At 37.4% G+C, this 22,585-nt stretch overlaps 1 protein-coding gene across 1 annotated transcript; it reads right to left on the bottom strand.

Annotated features, from left to right (window-relative positions):
- Positions 1-6,964: 6,964 nt before the first annotated feature.
- On the bottom strand, positions 6,965-21,636 carry nop53 (NOP53 ribosome biogenesis factor). The gene is given in 15 exon segments (XM_051678589.1): positions 6,965-7,142; positions 7,305-7,381; positions 7,465-7,531; positions 12,972-13,009; positions 13,012-13,149; positions 13,236-13,397; positions 17,182-17,280; positions 17,392-17,487; positions 17,570-17,625; positions 19,008-19,216; positions 20,532-20,577; positions 20,580-20,615; positions 21,117-21,193; positions 21,425-21,516; positions 21,518-21,636. Coding segments are annotated over 15 exon segments (1,368 nt in total). The 5' UTR covers positions 21,632-21,636; the 3' UTR covers positions 6,965-7,081.
- Positions 21,637-22,585: the final 949 nt, after the last annotated feature.

Below are 22,585 nucleotides of genomic sequence, written 5' to 3'. Positions count from 1 at the left end.
CCATTGTCTCCCTAACTGATTGCTAACTGATCTTCAAAGAGCAGGGGAAGAGCCGAGGACACCTCATCCTCAACCACGTGACTTTGAGAACACTCCATAAGCTCCTTTTCCACTTGAAAAGAGAGACATGGGTTCTTCATTTCAGACCATCATGAAATCTTGATAAAAGATGTATATGTGCATTAATCCAAAGTACTTCCATAAAAGAAAGGAAGTCTCAAAAACAGGCACATGTCATCAAAACTGTCTGTCAGCAACTCGCATCGCCACAGTTTAGACAGTTAACCTCTGACCCTTTTTAAAACCTGTTATGTTCAGTTGTTAATCAAAAACTACAAAAAAGATACATTTGATTCTAATCACACATAGCTTGGCTGCAGTAAAGAAGCAGTGCAACTCCACTCTCCTTAATGTGTGCTCAACCATTTGAGATGCTTTATGAACTACCGCCATTCTTAAAAAGACAATACCATTTTAGCACTTGTTCTACATACTGTACCAATATACATACTTGTAAATAGAAAGCAACTGCAATTTCAAGACATCATAATTTTTTTAATTATGAAATACATGGAAGTTTTACATTTTTAAAAAGCTAAAATGTGACCGAAATGAAAAACTTATGATAATTTTTTTTTTTATTAATATTTTCGTAATGTACCAAGTTAGAAGGTGTCCTGTATAATGAACAGCATTACCTGAGAGAGAATTTCTTTAATATGCAAGCAAAATGGACATAGCTGAAATATATACCGAAACTACTCAAAATGAAAATCAAATCAAAAGCTTGTGAATTGGAATCAAATCTATTCAGGAAATCTGTATCAATACCCAGCCCTAGTTCTTTGTACCATAATTAGCCAGGTAGTTTTGAAAGATAAACTCCAACTGCAATTAAAAGCATCTTATAAGAAGCAAAAACATAACGTCTTTCTGGTTACCTAGATTTAGAAAAAAATAAACCTTGAAAAAAAAATCTTTCATAGTTGTATCAGTTGCTCAGTAGCAAAGACATATCTAAAACCTAAGTGTTATACTTCATCTTAATAAAGAGATTTTAAAGATGAACTGTGTATTTTTAAATTATATTTTTTTCAATACTGAAAAATTTTTGCAAAATTGGTGTGACAAAGAGGAGGGCAGGGCGGGGCTGGCCCGTGACTACACACACCTAATCAGCCGAGGAGAGGGATAAGTGCAACGAGATGCGGCAGTTCGAGGCAGCTGCCCTGTATGCGTTTATGTTTGTGTGTCTTTATGTTTGTTTATTAAAAATATTACTTTGATGCTTCGTCCGGTTCCCGCCTCCTCCTTTCCATTGAACCCTGTTACAACTGGCTTAAGCAATGGCGTGATTTTGGGGCAGGACTATCTGTTTCACTGACCAATGGAAAGAGGGGGAATTGTTCGGGAAACCCATTTGAAAACATTATTAACATTGTTATTTTTTTCAAATTCCGTTTGGGGACACTAATGGTGGAAAAATTACACACTTCACCTTTCACTTACTTATTACACATCAATACATGTGTTATAACAGGCTTATTAAACAAAATTAAATAATTGTGTGCCTGCTATTGGCATCCCTCATAGAAAAGCATAATAGGAATTGACTGAGGTGGGTCTGGCATGTGCAACAGAACAGGATTACTTGAGGGACGTTCCGCAGACAGCAGGGATCAGAGATGATGACCAGTGTGGGCGTCACTTTAGGTAAGATTACATTCCTGCCCATGATTGCATGATAATCAGCTTTGTCTGCACTCTGCTACCAGAGCAGAAGGAAGAGGACACAGCCCTTATATCCCCAGCAAGGGGTTTAATTAAAGCTTAAGATAATGGTGCAGAAACAATCCCTGGTTGAAAACTGCACAGTTTGGTAAATGTAGTAAGACACCAGGACTATCCATGCATACAGGATATTTGCATACTATTCACAGTACACTGCAAACATAATTTAAGTAGTATGCTACAGTGGCGTTGCCACGGGTGTGCATCTGCCACCCAAAATGTAAGCTTGCAAACTTTTATGCTTTACTGTCTGCATCATGTCAGACATGGTATTATCATTTATTTATACTGGCTTAATAATTAACATAATAACCGTATAATTTTTCTTTTTTTATTATGAACCAAACCTCCCTGTACTCCATAAATACAAAGAATGTTCAAAAAAAGGCTTTGAATCTTCTTAGAGTTGTGCATTCTTCTGTTCAACACAATGCATTACTGATTTATTTCTTTTCCACAGCTGAGTTTTTAAACAAATGAATGTAACTAAAACCTGGTGTATTTTTATAATTTTTTCTGTATTTTGCTAATTGTACCATCATTTATATTTGTGTCTTTAGCATACATTATTTTGGAAAATAAAGATGAATCAATCCAAAATTGTTTTTTTTTTTTTTGTTTTTTTTGACGAATTATTAAGCCTCAAAATGTTTTTATTTTAACGTACCCACTTACTCCATTGATTTTTTTCCCCCAGTCATTTAAACTACAGAGAACTAAACAAATATATATATTACCAAAAAGAAATTGATGCAATGGTTGTTAATGGCCATTTTATTATATTTCACTTAATTGTGCTTTAGTTCTTGCACACCCAGTTTTCTCTTGGCACACCCAAAGACTTGTTTCTGGCTACGCCACTGGTATGTTAGTACGCTATTCCGAATATTTCTTCCTCTCAGTAGTCTTAAAACAATGACATCACAAAATGACCAATCAATAAAAACGTCATTATTATAAATGTGCATTGCACTAAGAGTGATATTCTAGCGAGCAACAGTTATGATCCTAAATATAGCATGCATGAAAGGGCTGCTCTATTTCTTTTTTCTTTTCAGACTGTTTCCTTTTGACAAATAATTGAATATTGATCTCAGTGTGCAACATGGGAAGAAGCCATTAGTGCTGACACATGTAGGTCAAAACAATGAGCATAAGGTGAATGGGAACATAATAATTGAGTGATTGATGCTTACCTGTCATTTGAAGGGATAAGTAAGTATTCTCTATTTCAGATACAGAACACAGCCTGTCACTTACAATACGATGGCTATGCTGGGAATGCAACAATAGCACATGGTTACTGCACACTGCAAAGTCTACTGTTTTATTTTAAAATATTTAGTGAAACATTATTCACCTGAGACCCGAGCGTGACTGCTGTGTGCATTTTCCATTTCCCTTTTTGATTTGTAACTAGTAGCACCTAATAAACAAGCAAAAAAAAAAAAGAAAGAAAAATTGGGGAAAATTCTAGAACAAATAGTTCTCCTAAATATTGAAATCCACATATGTGGACAACAGGACTAAGTTATGAAATTTTAAATAATACCAAGCTATAGAAAGTCCGATTTTGTTTCATCAAATTGTTTATTATGTTTTTCCTAGAGTGTTGGTTATTTGTATTTTTGAGATTTTACAGGCATTACAGCTGATTTTCTGTAAAGCTGAATAAATAATTCTTATTCAAAGTAATGGCCAGCATCATCAAATAAAATTTTGCATTTTACTGTAAAATTCTGACTCTATGTACTGATTATCATTGTCCCATATCTGCCAAACATGTTGAGTTGTCCAGACATCATCTGCAGCCTGAAACTGAACTTTTGGTCGAATTGTAAGAGTGAATGCACTTGGCTACATATTAAGTTATAGGATGCTCCCTTGCACCCTATTTAGTGAATTACTTAACCTCCAGTGTGCTGTCTGTCTGCACTGGTCTCAGAACAGTTAGAAATGCACCTTATTTTCATCCAAATTCCATATAAAGACTCTGAAAGCAAAAATAATCTGCTTTTGGATGAACTTATTGATTCTCAATGTGAAAATGCACAGTAAATATATAGGAATGCATTTACTAATTTTAATTAATAGAACCATATAGTACAGTGATAAAATAAAATATAACAAAATGTATATTAAAGTGAAGTGAAATGACCCACAGATGCATTCATGTTGAAAGTTATTCAAAATAACTAACATGTTTTTTCAACTTATGAGGGAATAAGTTCAGGGTGCTGACACATGAAAAATGAATGCATTTTTAAAGCGGCATATTGAACGAAACTAGAGACGCTACCCTTTCCAACCAAACAGGTTTCAATGAAAAAACTTAGAGGTTTCTTTCAAGAATCACATTTGTTGGCTCCACGCACCTAGAATTGTTTCACGGAAATCGACGCCATGCTGTTGTGTCACATGACGCGGTGCGCCAGAAGTTTAACCCTTAAATGACAGTATAGACTCTTGCGAACTGTGTTCAGTTGGTTTAAATTAATTTAAATTATGTGTTGAGTATAGCAAAGCCAAAATACAACGTCCAACATGTGGATGCGTGGTCGCACGTGGTTAAGCAATATGCAACAAAAAGAACATTTTAAATAATACTGTCATATTACTTAACACTCTCCTATAGGGCTATCACACATTTAACACAATAATTCATTGTGATTGATTATATAAAAATGTTTTTTTTTTTTTTTTTTTTTTTTTAAATGGCACAATTAAACATGGCCCCACACCAACTGTAAAGAAAGATTACCATCATGTTTTAAGGAGTCTCGGTTAGCAGGGGGCAGTAAAAGCAACTCCAGCTATACAGGCAATGCCCAGCTGTGCAGAGAGCACAAAATGAGGATCAGTTCTTGCGGTCAAACACAGCTGGATGGAGCACACCTCCGAATGCAGGGGTTTTTCTAATTTTCAAACTATTAACTTGACACGGTGTCCTAAAACACGACGCAAGCAAAGTGAGGCACCTCAAAAGCATCCGTCTGCCACATCCTTAGAAAAGTCTACTTCGGACAGATTGATGAATTCAATTGCAAAATGGATTGCTGTGGACTGTAGACCAATAATAGGCTTATGTTCGATGATATGGAAATAAATAATTAATTGCCTTCTAAAGCCACTTTTTGTAATGTCTAATCAAAGCTTAACTTGTCTACCACAACAATGTAATGCATTTTAATTATCTGAATTATTATATTACGTATATACGTATTTCAGTGTGATACCTATAATGCATCATACCCAGAGGTGGACTGGCCATCGGGAGAAACGGGACTTTTCACAGTGGGCAAGCTGCGAAACGGGGCCATGATACACCAAGGGTGGCTGTGAAACACAAGAGGGACACATTCTTGGCAAATCATTAGTGGCAAATTATTAGACTTCAGCTGATTGGTTATAAACAACAATTGCAGAACGCTATCAATTTCATCTTTTAATTTATAAAAGTCACACAAACATTTTATTACGTTGTATAAAACGTTGTATTATAATATACAGTATGTCACATTCTGTTTTCTTTAGTTACTGTTTTTCAGTCATTACTTCAGCCGAGCACTGCTCTCTCGTTTGAATGAGTGATGTCTGTGACGACTTGTGTCTTTCAGCATCTCTGTGCGAAGGAGAATTAGTTTCTATCTTATGCTACCTTTTGCTTATATAAATATTTTTTACTACTTCAAAGCTTTGATATGCATTAATTCCCATGGTAAATAAATAATAAAACCACTAGTTTAAAAAATAAAAACCTCTGGAATCAATATTTTTATATGAGGATTGTTTTCTTGGTACAACATCAGTATTGGATAAGTATTGGATATCAATACTTTAGGACATTTCCGCCCAACCCTACTCTTTACTATATTCTAATACACACACACCACACACAAATATTTGTTAATATAGTCATGATTAATTACACAAAACTATGTTATTGTTACTTTTAAACATCAGTATGGTACATACTTTTATATACTTAAAACAATATTATGGAACATTGTCACATGACCTCCTTAGCCTATACGTTTTAAGTTTAAATCCACAAACGACATATACTGTAGTTGTCTCTAAAACAATAAAGAACCTTTTTTGGGAGTATATTAATGCAATTTTTGAAAATATTTTTAGTCTGATCAAATATTGAGTAATTTAACATTTAATAATGTTTAAAACTGCAGCTACAGTTACTTCTGGTTTATTCCTTATGCTGGAAATTGAACATTTATCTGAATGCATTGTAGCATACAGTACTCCATGCAATTGGATCTGCTGTATACTGCTAATTTTGGCAAATGTAGTGGGTCATCAAGAATTTAATGCATAAAATTTGAACGCTGTGCACAGAATACAGTACATTATGGTATATCTTGTAGAAACAGTACGAGTAGCATGGTAGTTTGCTGTTCTGGACATTCACTATAATCGGCTGCAGTTACAATATGTGGGAAAGGAAACAGCTTAACGACATTGTAACTTCCATATTAAAATGCTTTATTACCTTGTGAAAATGATTTGTCCTCAAATCACAAACACATTAAGTTCTTAAACATGCAATTAAATATTGGACATTAATCGCCTTAATTTAAGCCCAACAGTTTGGCAGGCAGGGGATCTGGATTAGGCGATGCCTGAAGCCCAAACCAAAACCTGAAGCTTTTGAGTTAAAGAATCAAAGCTGACTGCACATTGCTTTGCACTGTTGGTTTTTATAATCTGGCAGTATTAAAGTTGAAAAGCATAATTTTCTTGGATGTTAAAATACTTGAGCTTAAAAAGCATACAACTATAAGTAAGCCATTCATGGGATGAGTCTCCCAAAAACTTCTAACACTGGCTAGATCAAAACATTACTGTTTGAACTATGTTGCCATTTCAGCAAAATTGCCTCAACCCATGGCACGAGTTCAGGGTGGGAATATCTGTTTGCCTGACCAATGGAATACAGGAAGGGTGTTTGGGAAACTGGTCATTACTTTTGCAACTCCGTTTGTTGAGGCTAGTGGCACAGAAATAACACACTTCACCTTTAAGCACACTGAACTGGTGTCTTTGGAAAAACAAGTGAACACACATGTCATGGATATTAAAAATTCTGTTGTGAGACAGCCAAAAAAGGCCTGTAACTGGATTTTTCTAAACACAATTAAGGCAAGGGTTTGTCAAGTGGATATGACAGCTTTATTTGTATTGTTTTATGAACAGCACAATATTATTTGTTGACTCATGGTTTGCAGTCTGCTCCATTGTAGGATGATTGGAAGGTGAACGCAACCCTGTGAGGTCACTTTATCTCTCTGAAGGCTCTCTTTTCTGTGTACTTCAGCTTGTACTTCCTCTTAAATCTGAAAGAAGAATATGGTTGATGAACACAATGGACTGAAGAAACTTTAGACAAAGCATTAAAGTGTTTACCACAAACCTTATAATCCTATGCTAACCAGCCTCACTAGTGCTACACAATGTTTTTGAGGTGTTTCATGAAAGGTTATCTAGCTACAGAAAACAGACAACTTAATTGGCTCTCTCTCAGGTTTCTCTTCTGTAAACTCGTAAATCGGTCTTTGAGGATGCTGCCCTCTGGCTGCAACACAAAAGAAATGCACGTCATGGGAAACAACTGGAATGCAGCATCAGCTCAGTTCAATCTTAGATAAACATACAAACCTTCAGACTGCATAGAGAGCTGGCGAGCTCATCACTCAGCTGCACATCTAGATCAGGAGCCTGGAACCTATTAAAAGAATAACACTTTCAATTACAAAAGCACCAAAAGCAGTGACACTACTAAACATTTTCAGTTGCTTACACATTAACTCACAATTGTTTTAATCATCACTGTATAGTGTTTCAAGAAAACCCTAAACAGTAGTTACTTTTTACCACTCTTTGTTTTGGTTAAATACTTAATTGTTATATTTTTAAATAAGGGTGTCTTTTGTTATATTAATTGTATTTTGTTAACTTATTTTTCAGTCTGTTCCTCACACTTAGCTATGGAGTGGCTTCAGAAGACTTGAAATATAGCACACAAGTCGCATGGACTACTTTTATGGTCTTTTTTGGGAGCTTGACCAGTGTCGTAGAAGGTATCCAATCATCACACTTAAGTGAAAGTAAAGATATCTATTGAAATTGACTCAAGTTAAAGAAGCTCATGAGAAAAATTCTTCGGTCATTAGTTACCTATTTGCACATTTAAGTCTACATCCACAGAAGTGAAGAATTGATTGCTCTATTTGTTATTAGCACATTAATAAAAAGGGTTTTCCCATGCTTGTAGAAAGAGGCTGCTTAGTATGAGCCACTAGGGCTGGGTGATATGACGATATATATTGTGGTGACAATATAACAAGTCAATCGATATAGATTTTGCTATATTGTGTATATCGCGATATGTAAATATCCATGTGCGCAGCGTGGGCATCTCTATCAACGGGCAGGGCTTCACGTGAGGCTGAGGGAATTGAAGAGATATGGAAAGAGTTTCAGGCATTGAAAATTTTAATGACATTCATCTTGCGTTCAGTTCTTCGTAAGAGCTAAATTTGCTTCTAATCTGACAGGCGCATTTGTGTTTCACGTGAGTGTTGCGTGCTCTATCCCTGGACCATGCAAATGCATGAGTGAGCGTGAGACAGGAGAGTGCATAATGGGATCACCCATGCCAAAGACCCCAAAAAACAAATAACGTGACCCATTTTTTTTTAAAGAGCTATGGATGTAATCAAACAGCTAGACAGCCCAACAGTCTAACCACCTCTGACAAGGAAAACAGCTACAACACTGTTATATGCCAAAATATAGGGGTTTTATACTAAACATTAATCACCTTTTCGAATTATTTTAGATATTATGAAACCGGCCATGTTTGCCTTCAGATATTCATATATTCTCTCAAGAGATGACAAATCATTAACTAAAAAATCCAATGAAAATAAACACTTGTGTATTATATTTTGCTGCATTGCTTTGAGAAGATGAGTTTGAGGAAATTTTATAAAAATAATAATATTGGTCAACAACATAATCTGAAATGTGGCATAATGTAAAATTTAGCAGTATGGCAAGGTTGATTTAAAACTAAGTTGAGAGTTTATTTTTTTACTTTGTCAAGTTCTAAATAGAGACACAATGATAAGTAGTTTTCATTTATATATTTAATTCACTGACTGGATTATCCAAATTCAGACATTAAAATATGGTTATTTTATATATAAACCCATTTTTATTGATTTTCCAGAAGAAACAAAAAAAAAAATACTACATTATGATTCTAGAAATGAACACTGAGAAAATAAAGAATAAATAAAAATACAATACATAGCTAAATAAACATCAGTACTGTTAGTATAAGTCAATTGCTGACCATTTAAAGAATAAAATAAATAAAATAAAATAAACATCAGTACTGTATGTTCAGTATCAGTCAATTGCTGAACATTTAAATAAAGAATAATTACAAATAAAATAAATAGCTAAATAAACATCAGGGGCTGGTTGCACCAGCTATATGTACATTACAACTTAGCCTAGTTGTGGCACAAATGGGCACTAAATCACAATTTATGCACTACTAAATATCTGAGCTTTGCACCATTACATTTATGTTCATGTTTAAATTTATGCACCAAAATATTTACGGAAGCCTCCGACCAGGAGCAACTGATGGAATTAAAAAAAAGAAAAGAAAAAAAGACTCATTTAATGACATCAATGAGTTCATGTTTTGGTTGACAGGCATCAGTCCTTTCCACATATATGATGGTGTTGGCATTTACACTCAATTACATTTACAAGAGAGAAAAAAAAACCAAACGTTCTTTTAAGCGGCTCTTCAGCATGAAACCATTCTAATGGTACAGTTTTCAGGATGCATCGCCGGTGTCAAGTTTCAACACATTCAAAATATGCATAATAGTATATTAAAATGAATAAATGTCTATTTTTCCAGCCTGTTGTGTTAGTATTTATCACCCATCATTTATTTTAGATACAGTTATATATTATTATTTACACAGGGTGAATATACTATTTATTAAATCTACTTTTATTACGTATCCTATTTTAATGTCTGGAAAACCAGACTTTTAAATATTACATTTTATAAATGCAACGACTGGAATTGTTCGGTTGAAGGGGTACCAAACTGTAAATCCTGAATAAAACAGTTTGGTGAATACATGTTTACACGCTGACAAGCAATGAAAGTAGCTACGTGGTTAGCTAGTTAGCTGTAAGCTCGTTGCTATGGAGAGCAAAAGATGGACTTTATTTACTTTCCAGCATTGCGTCTCACCAACTAGGTAACAGTGAAGCGTGAAATCAACACTCACCACCCACAATCCACCACCGCACCGTTATCTGATGAGCTGCAAAAAGATGCTCTGATGTTTACCTTTCAATCTGCTACATTACTGACTGCACTGACAAACTATAGCTGGATAACAGCAAACAGATGTGATAAACATGAGTGGCATGGTTGTCAGGGACATTATATTAGTTATATAAAATCGTGGGGTCATTTTTTATTAACTTTCCAGTATGTATTTCACAAACTAGTTAGCAATTTAACGAGAAGAGATCGCCTCAAATCCGCACCGTTTAACTCCGCCCTATCTGCAGAGCCACCGTAAGCTCTGTAAACAATGGAGTTGGAGCGTGCTCTGCTGGACAAACTACGCTATGACACCAATTCTAAAGCATTGTTTTCTGCATTACACGTTCTGAAAAGAAGTTTTCATATCGCCGCATATCGGTAAAATATACGCCGATACCGATAAATCGGTGAAAGTCTAATATCAGCCGACCGATATATCGGGCACTAATTGTAATGTACAGTATATACAACGATCAGCCACAACATTAAAACCACCTGCCTAATATTGTGTAGGTCCCCCTTGTGCTGCCAAAACAGCACCAACCTGCATATCAGAACAGCATTCTGAGATGCTATTCTTCTCACCACAATTGTACAGAGCGGTTATCTGAGATACCGTAGACTTTGTCAGTTCGAACCAGTCTGGCCATTCCCTGTTGACCTCTCTCATCAAAAAGGCGTTCCGTCTGCAGAACTGCTGCTCACTGGATGTCTTTTGTTTTTGGCACCATTCTGAGTAAATTCTAGAGACTACTGTGTGTGAAAATCCCAGGAGATCAGCAGTTACAGAAATACTCAAACCAGCCCATCTGGCACCAACAATCATGCCACAGTCCAAATCACTGAGATTACATTTTTTCCCCATTCTGATGGGGAATGTGAATATTAACTGAAGCTCCTGACCCATATATACATGAATTTATGCACTGCTGCCACACAATTGGCTGATTAGATAATCACATGGATGATTGTTGGTGCCAGACGGGCTGGTTTGAGTATTTCTGTAACTGCTGATCTCCTGGGATTTTCACGTACAACAGTATCTAGAATTTACTCCGAATGGTGCCAAAAACAAACATCCAGTGAGCGGCAGTTCTGTGGATGGAAATGCCTTGTTGATAAGAGAGGTCAACAAAGAATGGCCAGACTGGTTCGAACAGACACTTGCCAAATGTTGGCTATAGATGTAGTACACTTGAAACATGTCACAGAACAAAGCAATAATTAGCGATCTATCTGAATCATCAAGGCAAAAGGAGCAGCGGATTTTTGATTCTCCAATATATAGCCTCTCCATGATTTGAAATGAAGCGCCCATAACTGTCATGTAACTAACGCTTTTTATGGGTAAAAAGAAAAGGAGACCGTTCATCAACATGCGCACACCGAGACCAGTTATGCTCTTAAGCCGATGTATTCCTGCATGATGGACGAAGCTGAGCTACAATCACACAGTGTACAATCGTACTGGGAATATTACCACTGTCTTTTATATCAGTCGAATGTAACATTCCTTTGGAGCGCACCACACACGTGCAGCTGATCAGATCGGGAGCGGCATTAAGACAAGCGCTATGAATCCTTTTTTTCTTTTTCAGCCTTTGGTGGATATACAACGTAACTAAAACGTTTGCAATATTTTTTAACAAAATCTTGATTTCTCAATTATTTTTAAAAAATTAAAAAATCGTGTCAAAACGCAAATTTTAATTAATCGGAAAAAATTGGAAAAACCGCCCAGCCCTACACTAGAGTTGCAGAATTGCGACCAACAAACATGATCACTCAGGTCCGGTTATGGACAGCGATGCCTTCTGATGAGTAATTTCAATCTCACTATGGTGTTTAGTCCAAAAGTCCACTCTCACATCTGTTCCACGATTGATGCTGAACTTAGGCCAGCCGGGCACTGCCGTCACGTCCGCGTGTACATTCTCCGATGTAACGCGATGTCATGCATAAAGCAGTGACTGAATGGAAGCTTTGCTTCTAATGGATAATGTGGAGAAACGCTCAATCTAATGTTGACACATACTCTACTTTTTATTTAAAACAAATCGCTTCTGGTCAGCGGCAGTACGCACGTTTGACGTTATCGCGTTGGCACGTTCACACGAGAACTGACACACATTCGACATCCGGAACAGCTTTGTTGGTTTTGGTTTAGATCTCTATTTATTTGTTTCTTTACTCACAATGGTGCGTTTGTGTGCTAATCCTGGATGTCTCAACCGAGAGAAAAACATGAGATATCATCCGTGACATTCCAACGCAAATACGTCACACGAGAGACGCCGTTAGCTCCACCCTCTCGTGAATGAGTATACGGCTGCTGATAGGGAGCGATCATTTATAGTTTAAAAATAGTACTTAAATACTGATCTTTATCGCACCAAAAGCAATCGTATCACTTTAGAAGACATTCATTTAACAGCTGGAGTCGTATGGATGACGTTTATGCTGACTGTCTGTGATTTTTGAAGCTTCAAAAGTTGGATCACCATCCACTTGCATTAAGGACCTAATGAGCTGAGATATTTTCCTATTTTTCTTCAAATGTGTTCTGCTGAAGAAAGAAAGTCATACACACCTGGGATATCATGAGGGTGAGTAAACGATGAAAGAATTTTAATTTTTGGGTGAACTATCCATTTAAATATGTAAACTATTAATCTAGCTAGCTCATTTTTCAAAAATGGCGTGCAACTATTTTAAATAAGTAACTTGTAGTTTGGCAGCAATGAGAAAGATATGGGATGTTTGAGTATTGAAGATGTAAAGTTAATCCACTGACTTGAGTCTGCCCAGTCGTTGAGGCATGCTTTTTTTTGCACCTCCTGTAGGACCTTGCGCTGAGCCTGCCGCATCTTCATCGTCTGCTCCTGCTTTTTGAGACCGGCGTGGATAGAACGCAGCTGGAACAACTGCTGCCGCCTGTCAATCATCTGACGCTGCGCCTTCCTTTGCAACTCCTGGACAATGAAATATAGGTTTGAAATGTAAATCAAGAGAATAATGCCAAACTCAGTCAACAAGCAAATACATTCCATTCCATTACCTTTTTTCTTTCAGCTTTGTCTTTTTTCCTCTGTCTCTCCGTTTTCTTTTCCTGTGTTGCAAACTTCCCAGCGACCAAGTCTTCAGCACCCACGTCTGATTGTTCCTGTTCCTCCTCCTCTTCCTCAATCAGACCCTCAACCTGCTCTTTAAAGGTGCTCTCCTACATAAACACAGTGACATTTTCATTTAGAACAGCATGTGGACAAATTTCTATCCAAACCTAGAGCCAAACCTAAGTTAAAAGTATGCCAGGTGGTAACTTTTAACTCAATTTGATTGGCTGCTGCAAGAAGAATTTTTTTTTCTGGCTAATACATCCATGGGCTGTCCAAACCAGGAAAAATTGACAATCGCTGGCCAGTTGGTGATAGACGGAACACGCATTAGCGTCTGCCAGCAGGAGGTCGTTAATTCCTTGACTGTCAGGACTCCCTGCTGAGTTAATGGCTTCAAAATCTGAAAAAGCACATCAGGCTTGCTTGAAAAAGTCGATCTGTCATGGAGGCAAGCTCTTGTGTTCTCTTCAAGTGACCAATGAGCTTCTTTTCCTGAAGAACTGACAAGACGTCCAGCTGACCTGAATGTTTTCATCGGTGATAGCACGAAGCTGCGATATTCACAAATGCTGATTTTAATCCAGAGTGACTGTTACAAAGCGTTTTTCCTGCATTTTTCCCATACACTAAATGATTAATGAAATCAGAAAGTGGAGGCAAAATAGTCTGTTTTATTGAACATTAGGGGTGTAAAAAAATATTGTATCTTATTGTATCGTATGATAAAACACCCATGATACAATACCATATGTATCGTACGATACATAAACAATTAGTGTCATTAAAGCCAAGCAGCACAACACTGAGAGCTGTGAAACTGTCTCCACCCCGGAGAGGCGGCGCCGAGCGCTCACAGGACAACAGAGCAACAGATGTACAGTACATAATCGAGAAGATCGATGGCAAACGGCAAGTAGATTGTAGCGTTACAGATTGTTGAATTTGCCAAACAAAGGTGTCATGTCCAGGCGCTACAGTACATCAAACATGCTGTTTACTTTACGCTGATATCACCACGCAAATCAGTGGATTTGCAATGCACAAACACAGCAGCAGCAAAGTTGCACCTCTCCCAGACGATACGGAGCAAGATGCTCATAAGTAACAAAAACAGCTTAGTCAATAATCTGACGACGGTCAAATTTATATGCAACGTGAAACCGGGTGAAGAGGGTAAAACAATTGTGTGCCGATCGGTTTTTGCTCAAGCCGCTAAATAATATTGGATTATGTACATATAGTGTAAAACCAGAGGTCAGTTTCCTCTCTAGTTTTTTTTTTCCCCACCACTAAATAACATTGAAATGAGTTTTTCCTTGCTACAGTCATTTTAGCTTGGCATGATTTTCTATGAAGCTCCTTTGAAATGTGTATTGTGAAAAGTGCTAAACAAATATAAATGACAATTGTTTCTCAAGAAAAAAATGAAAATTGTGAGTTCACGTGAGTCCTCATTACCATCAAACAAAATAAATGCAGTGCTGTTTAAGTTACTTTATTATAGAGCTCTACTTTTTGCTTCCAATGTCAGACACTGTTGTGTCATTTATGATTTAAAAGACATTTATGCTCAATCCTTGAATATTTTTGAGCGAAACATTTGTGGGAGCTGTTTAAAAACAAAAACAAAACTGTACCGTATAGAGAGGCTTTGCATCGTATCGTATAGTGAAATTTGTGTATCATTACATGCCTATTGAACATAATATCTTTACTCACTGAAAGCTGCATATGAACACACGTTCTACGGCAAGCCTCGAGGGGATAAATACACAATCATGCACTTTCACAAGGTAAAGTTACTCCATGAGTCACATTCTAAAGCACTCTTTTACAAATCTTTAGGTGTCTGTGGTACTATAGTTGTTTCGGTGAGCGCCAGGTGACATGGAATCAGAGAGAGAGAGAGAGAGAGAGAGAGAGAGAGAGAGAGAGTTGCAGTGAGTCGATATGTTTGTCACCTCTCCAATATTCTTAATCGGCAAATGTGTCATACCTCTAACTGAAAAGAGCAAGATCTCAGCAAGACAGTCTTTATGTGACATCTTCAGTTAAAATAGAGATGTTTTGAGTCTGCTACTGTGGCGACCAAAGATTTTCCTAGTCGACCAGTAGTCGTTAGTTTAAGCCATTAGTCGATTATTTGTTGCACGTTTATGATATTAATTTAATTACTTAAATATTTGTGGGGGGGGGCATCAAAAAATGGTTTGAGTTCCAGGGCTGAGAAAGTATAAGTAACATTGCTAACACTGTTCTACATTACAGAGAAATACTAAACCATAATAATGAGCCTTTAAAATATAAAATTTACAAGCGCATGCACGAGGCGAGCCGCAGCGACACCGGCAAAAGCGGTAATGATTCTGAATGTGTCGGAAAAACCAGCAAGGAAACTGTCTGAACATTTTGTTAATTTATAGAGAGAAATGCACACAATGATCTCGGGGATCGACGATGGTCAGAGTGATCGCCAATAGCTGATGCCTTTGACCATGTCAAGACGATATTTGGCTCGTTTTCCCATTAATGTATAATTGTTATTATTATTATTATTATGCTATTATTATTATTATTATTATCATCAAGTTATTATTACAAATAATTTGCCCGTAGACACACAGACACGCGCTTGAAGAAACACACTTTATTATATTATTAAGAACAGATGACAGAAAAGCCGTCTATGCGCATGTATGACACGCTGTTTGTACAGAGGCGTGCAGTCTCATGGAACACATGCATGTAAAAGGTTCTCACTGTTTCTGTCTTCTGAATTTTATTTTTGTTTTGCAAGAACAGTACCATCTATGAGTGCTGCAAATGACCTCAGATATCTCAGCTCAGGAGGTGTTTTCAGTTCAGTTCACTTTATTTCCACAGAGCAGTTCATTGTGACCACAACTGTGCAGCCTATACATCTGTGATTAAAACATAAAATACTACATGAATGATAATGAAAGGATGAAAAATGATTTACAGTATTAGGCATGTTAGGCCAGCAGAGAAGGCTTTGCTGGCCCTGAGAATTCACCACTGATGCACATCGAGTTGATTGACAGATGATGTCTGTATCTAAAAGGTGATTGGCTCTTTTTTCTGTAAGGCGGGACTTAATTTTTACATCCATTGACAGTTGGCCATTCCAATTTCTCCCATTCATTTTAATAAAAGTGACCCGTCTCTGCTAAATAGTCTCTGGTTATAATCAATGAAGCCGTTCAATGAAGCTGCATGTCTGCGCGACCCGCTGACAAGGATTTACTTTTTTAATGATTAAAATACTTGTCTTTTTCTTCCAGATAATAGCGTCTGCTAAATGTCTAAATGTAAAAGTAAATCACTTGCGAAGCTTAGTAACTGTGTGAAAATCGCTATGAATGAAGCACCTTGCGCTGTTGTTTTGAATGAGGGTGCGTTCTATTCTATTCACCCCATGCCCTTCGAAGACTTTACCATCCACTGTAGGAGCTTTGAAAGGCTAAAAGTGTGGGGCTCAAAAATAAGGGTCAATCGGAACTCACCTTTTAAGTCATTTTTATTGGAAATTCTGAATTCTTTGAAGCGATCTTACTGCATGACTATCATGATTGTTCTCCATTCAAAGTGCCTTTCGGAGGGTGATTTATTCTTATTTAAAGATGTCGCTTCCTTAAAACGTCTTAAAATAGTCTATTCCATACAAAACTGGAGCTAGACATGCAACCTGATGGTTCAAATGATGTTATTATGTGTGTTCCCTGGGAATCAAACCCATGACCTTGTTGTTGCTAGTGCCATGCTGTACCAGTTTGCTGTGATTTTGTTGCTTCTTGTAGCAATTTGCTTTCATTAAGGAAAGAAAAATTACTTTACATTCAGGGTGAGTTGTTAGGACTGTGGTTGTACCTCGGTGGCGGTGTCTTCATTAACGGCCAACTGATGCGACAACTTCTCCTCCGTCTTCATTTTCTTCACCTCCATCTCATGGGCTTCGCGGAGAAGCTCCTAGAAATACACACAGATTTTTCTATTAAAACAAACTAAATCAAAATGATTCTTTCAAATATATACACATTCTGATACAGTTGTGTTTGTCTGGAACAAACTTTATTTTACCTGGTGAGAGAAGAAGTCTGGATTGTATGATCCTCCAGGTGCAATAACCTCAACAACAGGAAGAACTGATGGTTTCTCGTTAAGTTTACATGGTCTCTGAGGGGACAAAAAAGTTCAGCACATCAGCACATGCATTTTCCAAATGATTGTGAATTAACAATACACACAGTGTTTTCACCTTGACAAGCTTTTTCTTAGTTTGGTCGAGGTAGAAGGGATCGGCTGTCTCTGTTGCTGTTGAACAAAAACATTGAAGATTAGCTCGCTCATCACTGACATAAAAGCAAATATTTAAGGGAACAGTTCACCCAAAAATACGAATTCTGTCATTTCTGTCGCTCTTTTCCAAACAACAAAAGTACAAAACAGGACAGTCAAGCTCCAAAACAGACAAAACAAGTACTATAAAAGTAGTCCATATGATTTAGGTTTGTTGTATGAGAAAGAGGTGCATTTCTTTAAAAAGGAACATTCCGGGTTCAATATAAGTTAAGCTCAATCGACAGCACTTGCATAATATTGATTGCCACAAAAAAGAAATGACTCATTCCTCCTTTTCTTTAAAAAAAAAAAAAAAGCAAAAATGGGGGTTACATTGAGGCACTTACAATGGAAGTGAATGGGGACCATTTTTGGAGGGTTTAAAAGGCAGAAATTTGAAGCTTATAATTTTATAAAAGCACTTACATTATTTGTTCTGTTAAAATTCATGTATTATTTGAGCTGTAAAGTTGTGTAAATTGTCATTTTTACAGTCAATTTAAGTTTTTAGGGTTTGTTGACATTACATCGTCATGACAACGAAGTTGTAAAATTGGCTATAACTTAACACAGAAAAGGTTACCAAGTTATTTTATCATACTAAAATCATGTTTACATGGCTACATTTTTTAAAAAGTGAGTATTTTAATGTCCGAAATTTTGGGGGGCCTGGTTAGCTCAGCGAGTATTGATGCTGGCTACCACCCCTGGAGTCGCGAGTTTGAATCCCAGGGTGTGCTGAGTGACTCCAGCCAGGTCTCCTAAGCAACCAAATTGGCCCGGTTGCTAGGGAGGGTAGAGTCACATGGGGTAACCTCCTCGTGGTCGCTATAATGTGTGATTCTCGCTCTCGGTGGTGCATGTGGCGAGTTGTGCGCGGATGCCGTGGAGAGTAGCGTGGGCCTCCACACGCGCTACGTCCCCGCGGTAACGCGCTCAACAAGCCATGTGATAAGATGCGTGGATTGGCGGTCTCAGACGTGGAGGCAACTGAGATTCGTCCTCCGCCACCCGGATTAAGGCGAGTCACTACGCCACCACGAGGACTTGGAGCACATTGGGCATTCCAAATTTGGGAGAAAAGTTCAAAATTTGACCACCATTCACTTCCATTGTAAGTGCCACACTCTCACCTTGATTTTTGCTTTTTTTTAAAGGAGGGACGAGTCTAAATAATTTTTTTGTAATCAACATTATGCCACAAATGCTGTTGATTGAGCTTAACTTGTACTGAACTCGGAATATTTCTTTAAATTCAATGGAGGAAAAAACATTGGTTAAGCAGTATGAGGGCGAGTAGATGACAGAATTTTCATTTTTGGGTGAACTATCCCTTTATACTGAGCTTTACTCACGACTTGAACTCCACAGCTCATAAAAGGCTCTTTCTGGATTATTACTGGCCACTGGATGTTCTTTAACAGGCACCCGATTGGCAGCAGCAGCCCTGCGGAGTTGAAGAAGCTTTTCTCTCCGTGGCAACACACCCATGGCCACCAACTTGGCTGCTTTCTCTGCCATGCGACGCTGCTTTTTAGCACTGGGTTGTTGGAACGCCAAGACACTGAAAACACACCAGGGAGAATCATGTCTATGGAGCCAATTTAGAGACTACAGCATTCTGAATCAGAAAAGAAGTCATTTGAATCAGAAAAACGGAAATGTAAACGACAAGTCTCAAGTTTCATGTTTTATTTTGTTTTGTCAGTTAAAAATCTTCTTTTTAAAAGTTCACATCTTCTTTTCAGTACCAAGTCTCAGGTTTCAACTTTCAAGTTTTATTTTAAGAAAGCAAACAACTTTCCAGGTTTTATTGCACATACAATTTTAAGCTTCTCCAGACAAATTTTTGGCCCTCATTTCGACATGAGGTGTACTACCCAACCCGAGTTTTGGGCTGGGCCAGTTTTTCTAAGTATAACTTCGAGTTCAGGTCGGTTATCTGAGTTACTGTAGACTTTGTCAGTTCTAACCAGTCTGGCCATTCTCTGTTGACCTCTCTCATCAACAAGGCATTTCCATCTGCAGAACTGCCCCTCACTCGATGTTTTTTGTTTCTGGTACCATTCGGAGTAAATTCTAGTGACTGTTGAGCAGTTACAGAAATACTCAAACTAGCCAGTCTGGCACTAACAATCATGCCACTCTCCAAATCACTGAGATCACATTTTTCCCCATTCTGTTGGTTGATGTGAACATTAACTGAAGCTCCTACCCGTATCTGCTTTATTTTTTATTTTTTTATGTTATCCCCTTTTCTCCCCAATTTGGCATGCCCAGTTCCCACTACTTACTAGGTCCTCGTGGTGGCACGGTTACTCACTTCAATCTGGGTGGCGGAGGACAAGTCTCAGTTGCCTCCGCTTATCACGTGGCTCACTGTGCATGACACCGTTGCGACTCACAACACGTGGAGGCTCATGATACTCTCCGCGATCCACGCACAACTTACCACGCGCCCCATTGAGAGCGAGAACCACTAATCACGACCACGAGGAGGTTACCCCATGAGACTCTACCCTCCCTAGCAATTGGGCCAATTTGGTTGCTTTGGAGACCTGGGTGGAGTCACCCAGCACACCCTGGATTCGAACACACGACTCCAGGGGTGGTAGTCAGCGTTTACATCTACAATACAACACAACACATCAATCCTGATCTAATGCCCTCAGATCCTGGAGGGCTGTTCACACAACAGACCTCCAAGTCCCATTACGATTTCTTCACATTCCCAAAGAAATACTGGGAGCGCAAGGATGAGATCATCAGCGGGCAAAAGCCTCAGAAATGAGACGTGTGCATACTAAGAAGAGGATGTAGATTACACGTCGTATTGAAGCTTATATATACAGTACATAGAATAGTCATACTGCACTCACTCTTTCAGTGCAGCTATGTGTGAGTCGGGCTGAAGAATTAGATCCGCAGCAGCTTTGAATGCTTGCCCTTCTTCACTGTCGTCTCTAATCACAGAAAAGGACAATCCTTATGTACTGTGGAAGAAAAGACATTAAAAATTATTAATATATATTGTAGGGGTGACTGGGGCTAGTTGTCACTTTTCCGCTCCAGAGAATATTAATTTCATGTACAAGCATGTACCTTGAAGACCCCTTATGGTGGGGCATGTTGTCACATTGTATGGAATAAGGGGTTACACAATGGTGACATTAAATATTTAAACACTATAAGATATTAACTAGTATGGCTGAATTATGTTGACTTGTTTACCTTTGAGTTATTACAAAAACAATTGTATGTTACTTAAGTTTGGAGGATAGAATCCACATCATATGATTCTAATTATTGACAATTCTGAACTAGGTTTTTGAAACCAACATCCAAAACCATTACTAGAGAAACGTGTAGTTGGATTTTTCACTCAAAACCTTATAGTAGCGTACATGTGTGAGAACTAGCCCCGGAATTCCTATGTAAAGAGAGGAATAATAATTCATACGTATGTGGTTTTGTTTCTTTCTCCTTTTCACCAGTGTCCACAAAGAAGAGGCTGTTATTTGGTTTTTCAGATATTAATCCCCTATTGATGAAGAGACAAAAACAATAAGTATTCGTCTTTTGTTGTTTAGAATCAGCTAACTTTAATAGGCTTCTACAAAAGTCCACTATCAACTCTTCAAGCACGCACAAACGCTTGCTTTATTTTGAAAGATCTACTTTAAATGCAGACATCCAGGGAATGGCTACTGTTTATTTTTTATTATTTAATGTTAACAATAAAAACTATTCCATTTCACATCTAATCACTCACCCAGTAACTCTCTCCTGAAGCCGCACATCATCCAGAAACTCTTCCACATCCTGAATATCACTGTATTTGTTCCAGTTCTTTTTTTTATTTTTTGTTAACGCGTTTTCTACGTTTGATATCCGAACTGCTGCCTTCCAGATCTGATTTTAGAGGCAAAAACCCCGGTTCGGCCGCTGCCATGCGTTTATGTTTCTTGGCGGCCGCCATGGTGAAATGAGAGAGGCGGGGCGAAGGGATAAAGGGGTTGTGAAATGTAGCTCATGAATATTACATAGAAGGTCATGTGACTGGATGCGTCAGCGTTCAGAACATAGTGGCAAACGTCTTAAATACAAATAGGAATTTTCTCCAGAAATTTCTATGAAATTATTTTTTTTAGACACATTTATTTAGACATTATTTAGTCCCTGCCAGATACTATTTAGCAGAGACGGGCCACTCTGCTATTTTTTTTTTTTTTAAGTTGTTGTTGTTTTAGAGTAATCTGAGGTAAAAATAAATAAATGAATAAATAAATAAAATAGATAAATAAATAAATAAGCACAATTTATGATACCAGTGTTGTCAGATTTACTGATGATTTGAAATATGTTCTTTGATCTTAATCTTGACCAACCGTTTTGGAGATTTATTTATTTATTTATTTTTTATTTTTTATTTTTTTTTTAACCTTATTCACACTAGCGCCATCTTTGATTTTTAATGGGAATTACAACGAGGCTGTGAGGGAAAGATATGGTATCAAAATGGTGTCCAATGTATTGCGGTAACAGATTTAAAAAATAATAATAATAATAAGCGTGTTTCATAAAATTAAAATACATTAGAAAATGTTTTGCAAAAAATAAAAAATAAACAAAACAGAAAAAGGAATGCAAAAGCATCAGAATTGCAAACAAAATTATGTTTTTCTCAGTTATATTACTCTGTTTTTGCTCTCTCTGCCTTTTTTTTTTTTTTTTTTGCTCATATTTACATTTTTTTGCACACTTATGCTGTTTTTCTCTTTGCTCTTGTTTCCAAATTCTTCACTTGTGCTTCCAAATTTTGCAGGTAGTTTAATGCAAAACAGGGCGGGGTTTAGCGTCCCCATTGGTCCACTAGTTCTAGACTGACAGCTGTTCTCTAGCCAATCAATCAAAGTGGGGAGTTGACATCACG

Source organism: Myxocyprinus asiaticus, chromosome 39 (assembly GCF_019703515.2).
Source record: "Myxocyprinus asiaticus isolate MX2 ecotype Aquarium Trade chromosome 39, UBuf_Myxa_2, whole genome shotgun sequence".
Taxonomy (NCBI): Eukaryota; Metazoa; Chordata; class Actinopteri; order Cypriniformes; family Catostomidae; genus Myxocyprinus; species Myxocyprinus asiaticus.
This window is presented reverse-complemented; position numbering and strand designations above follow the sequence as displayed.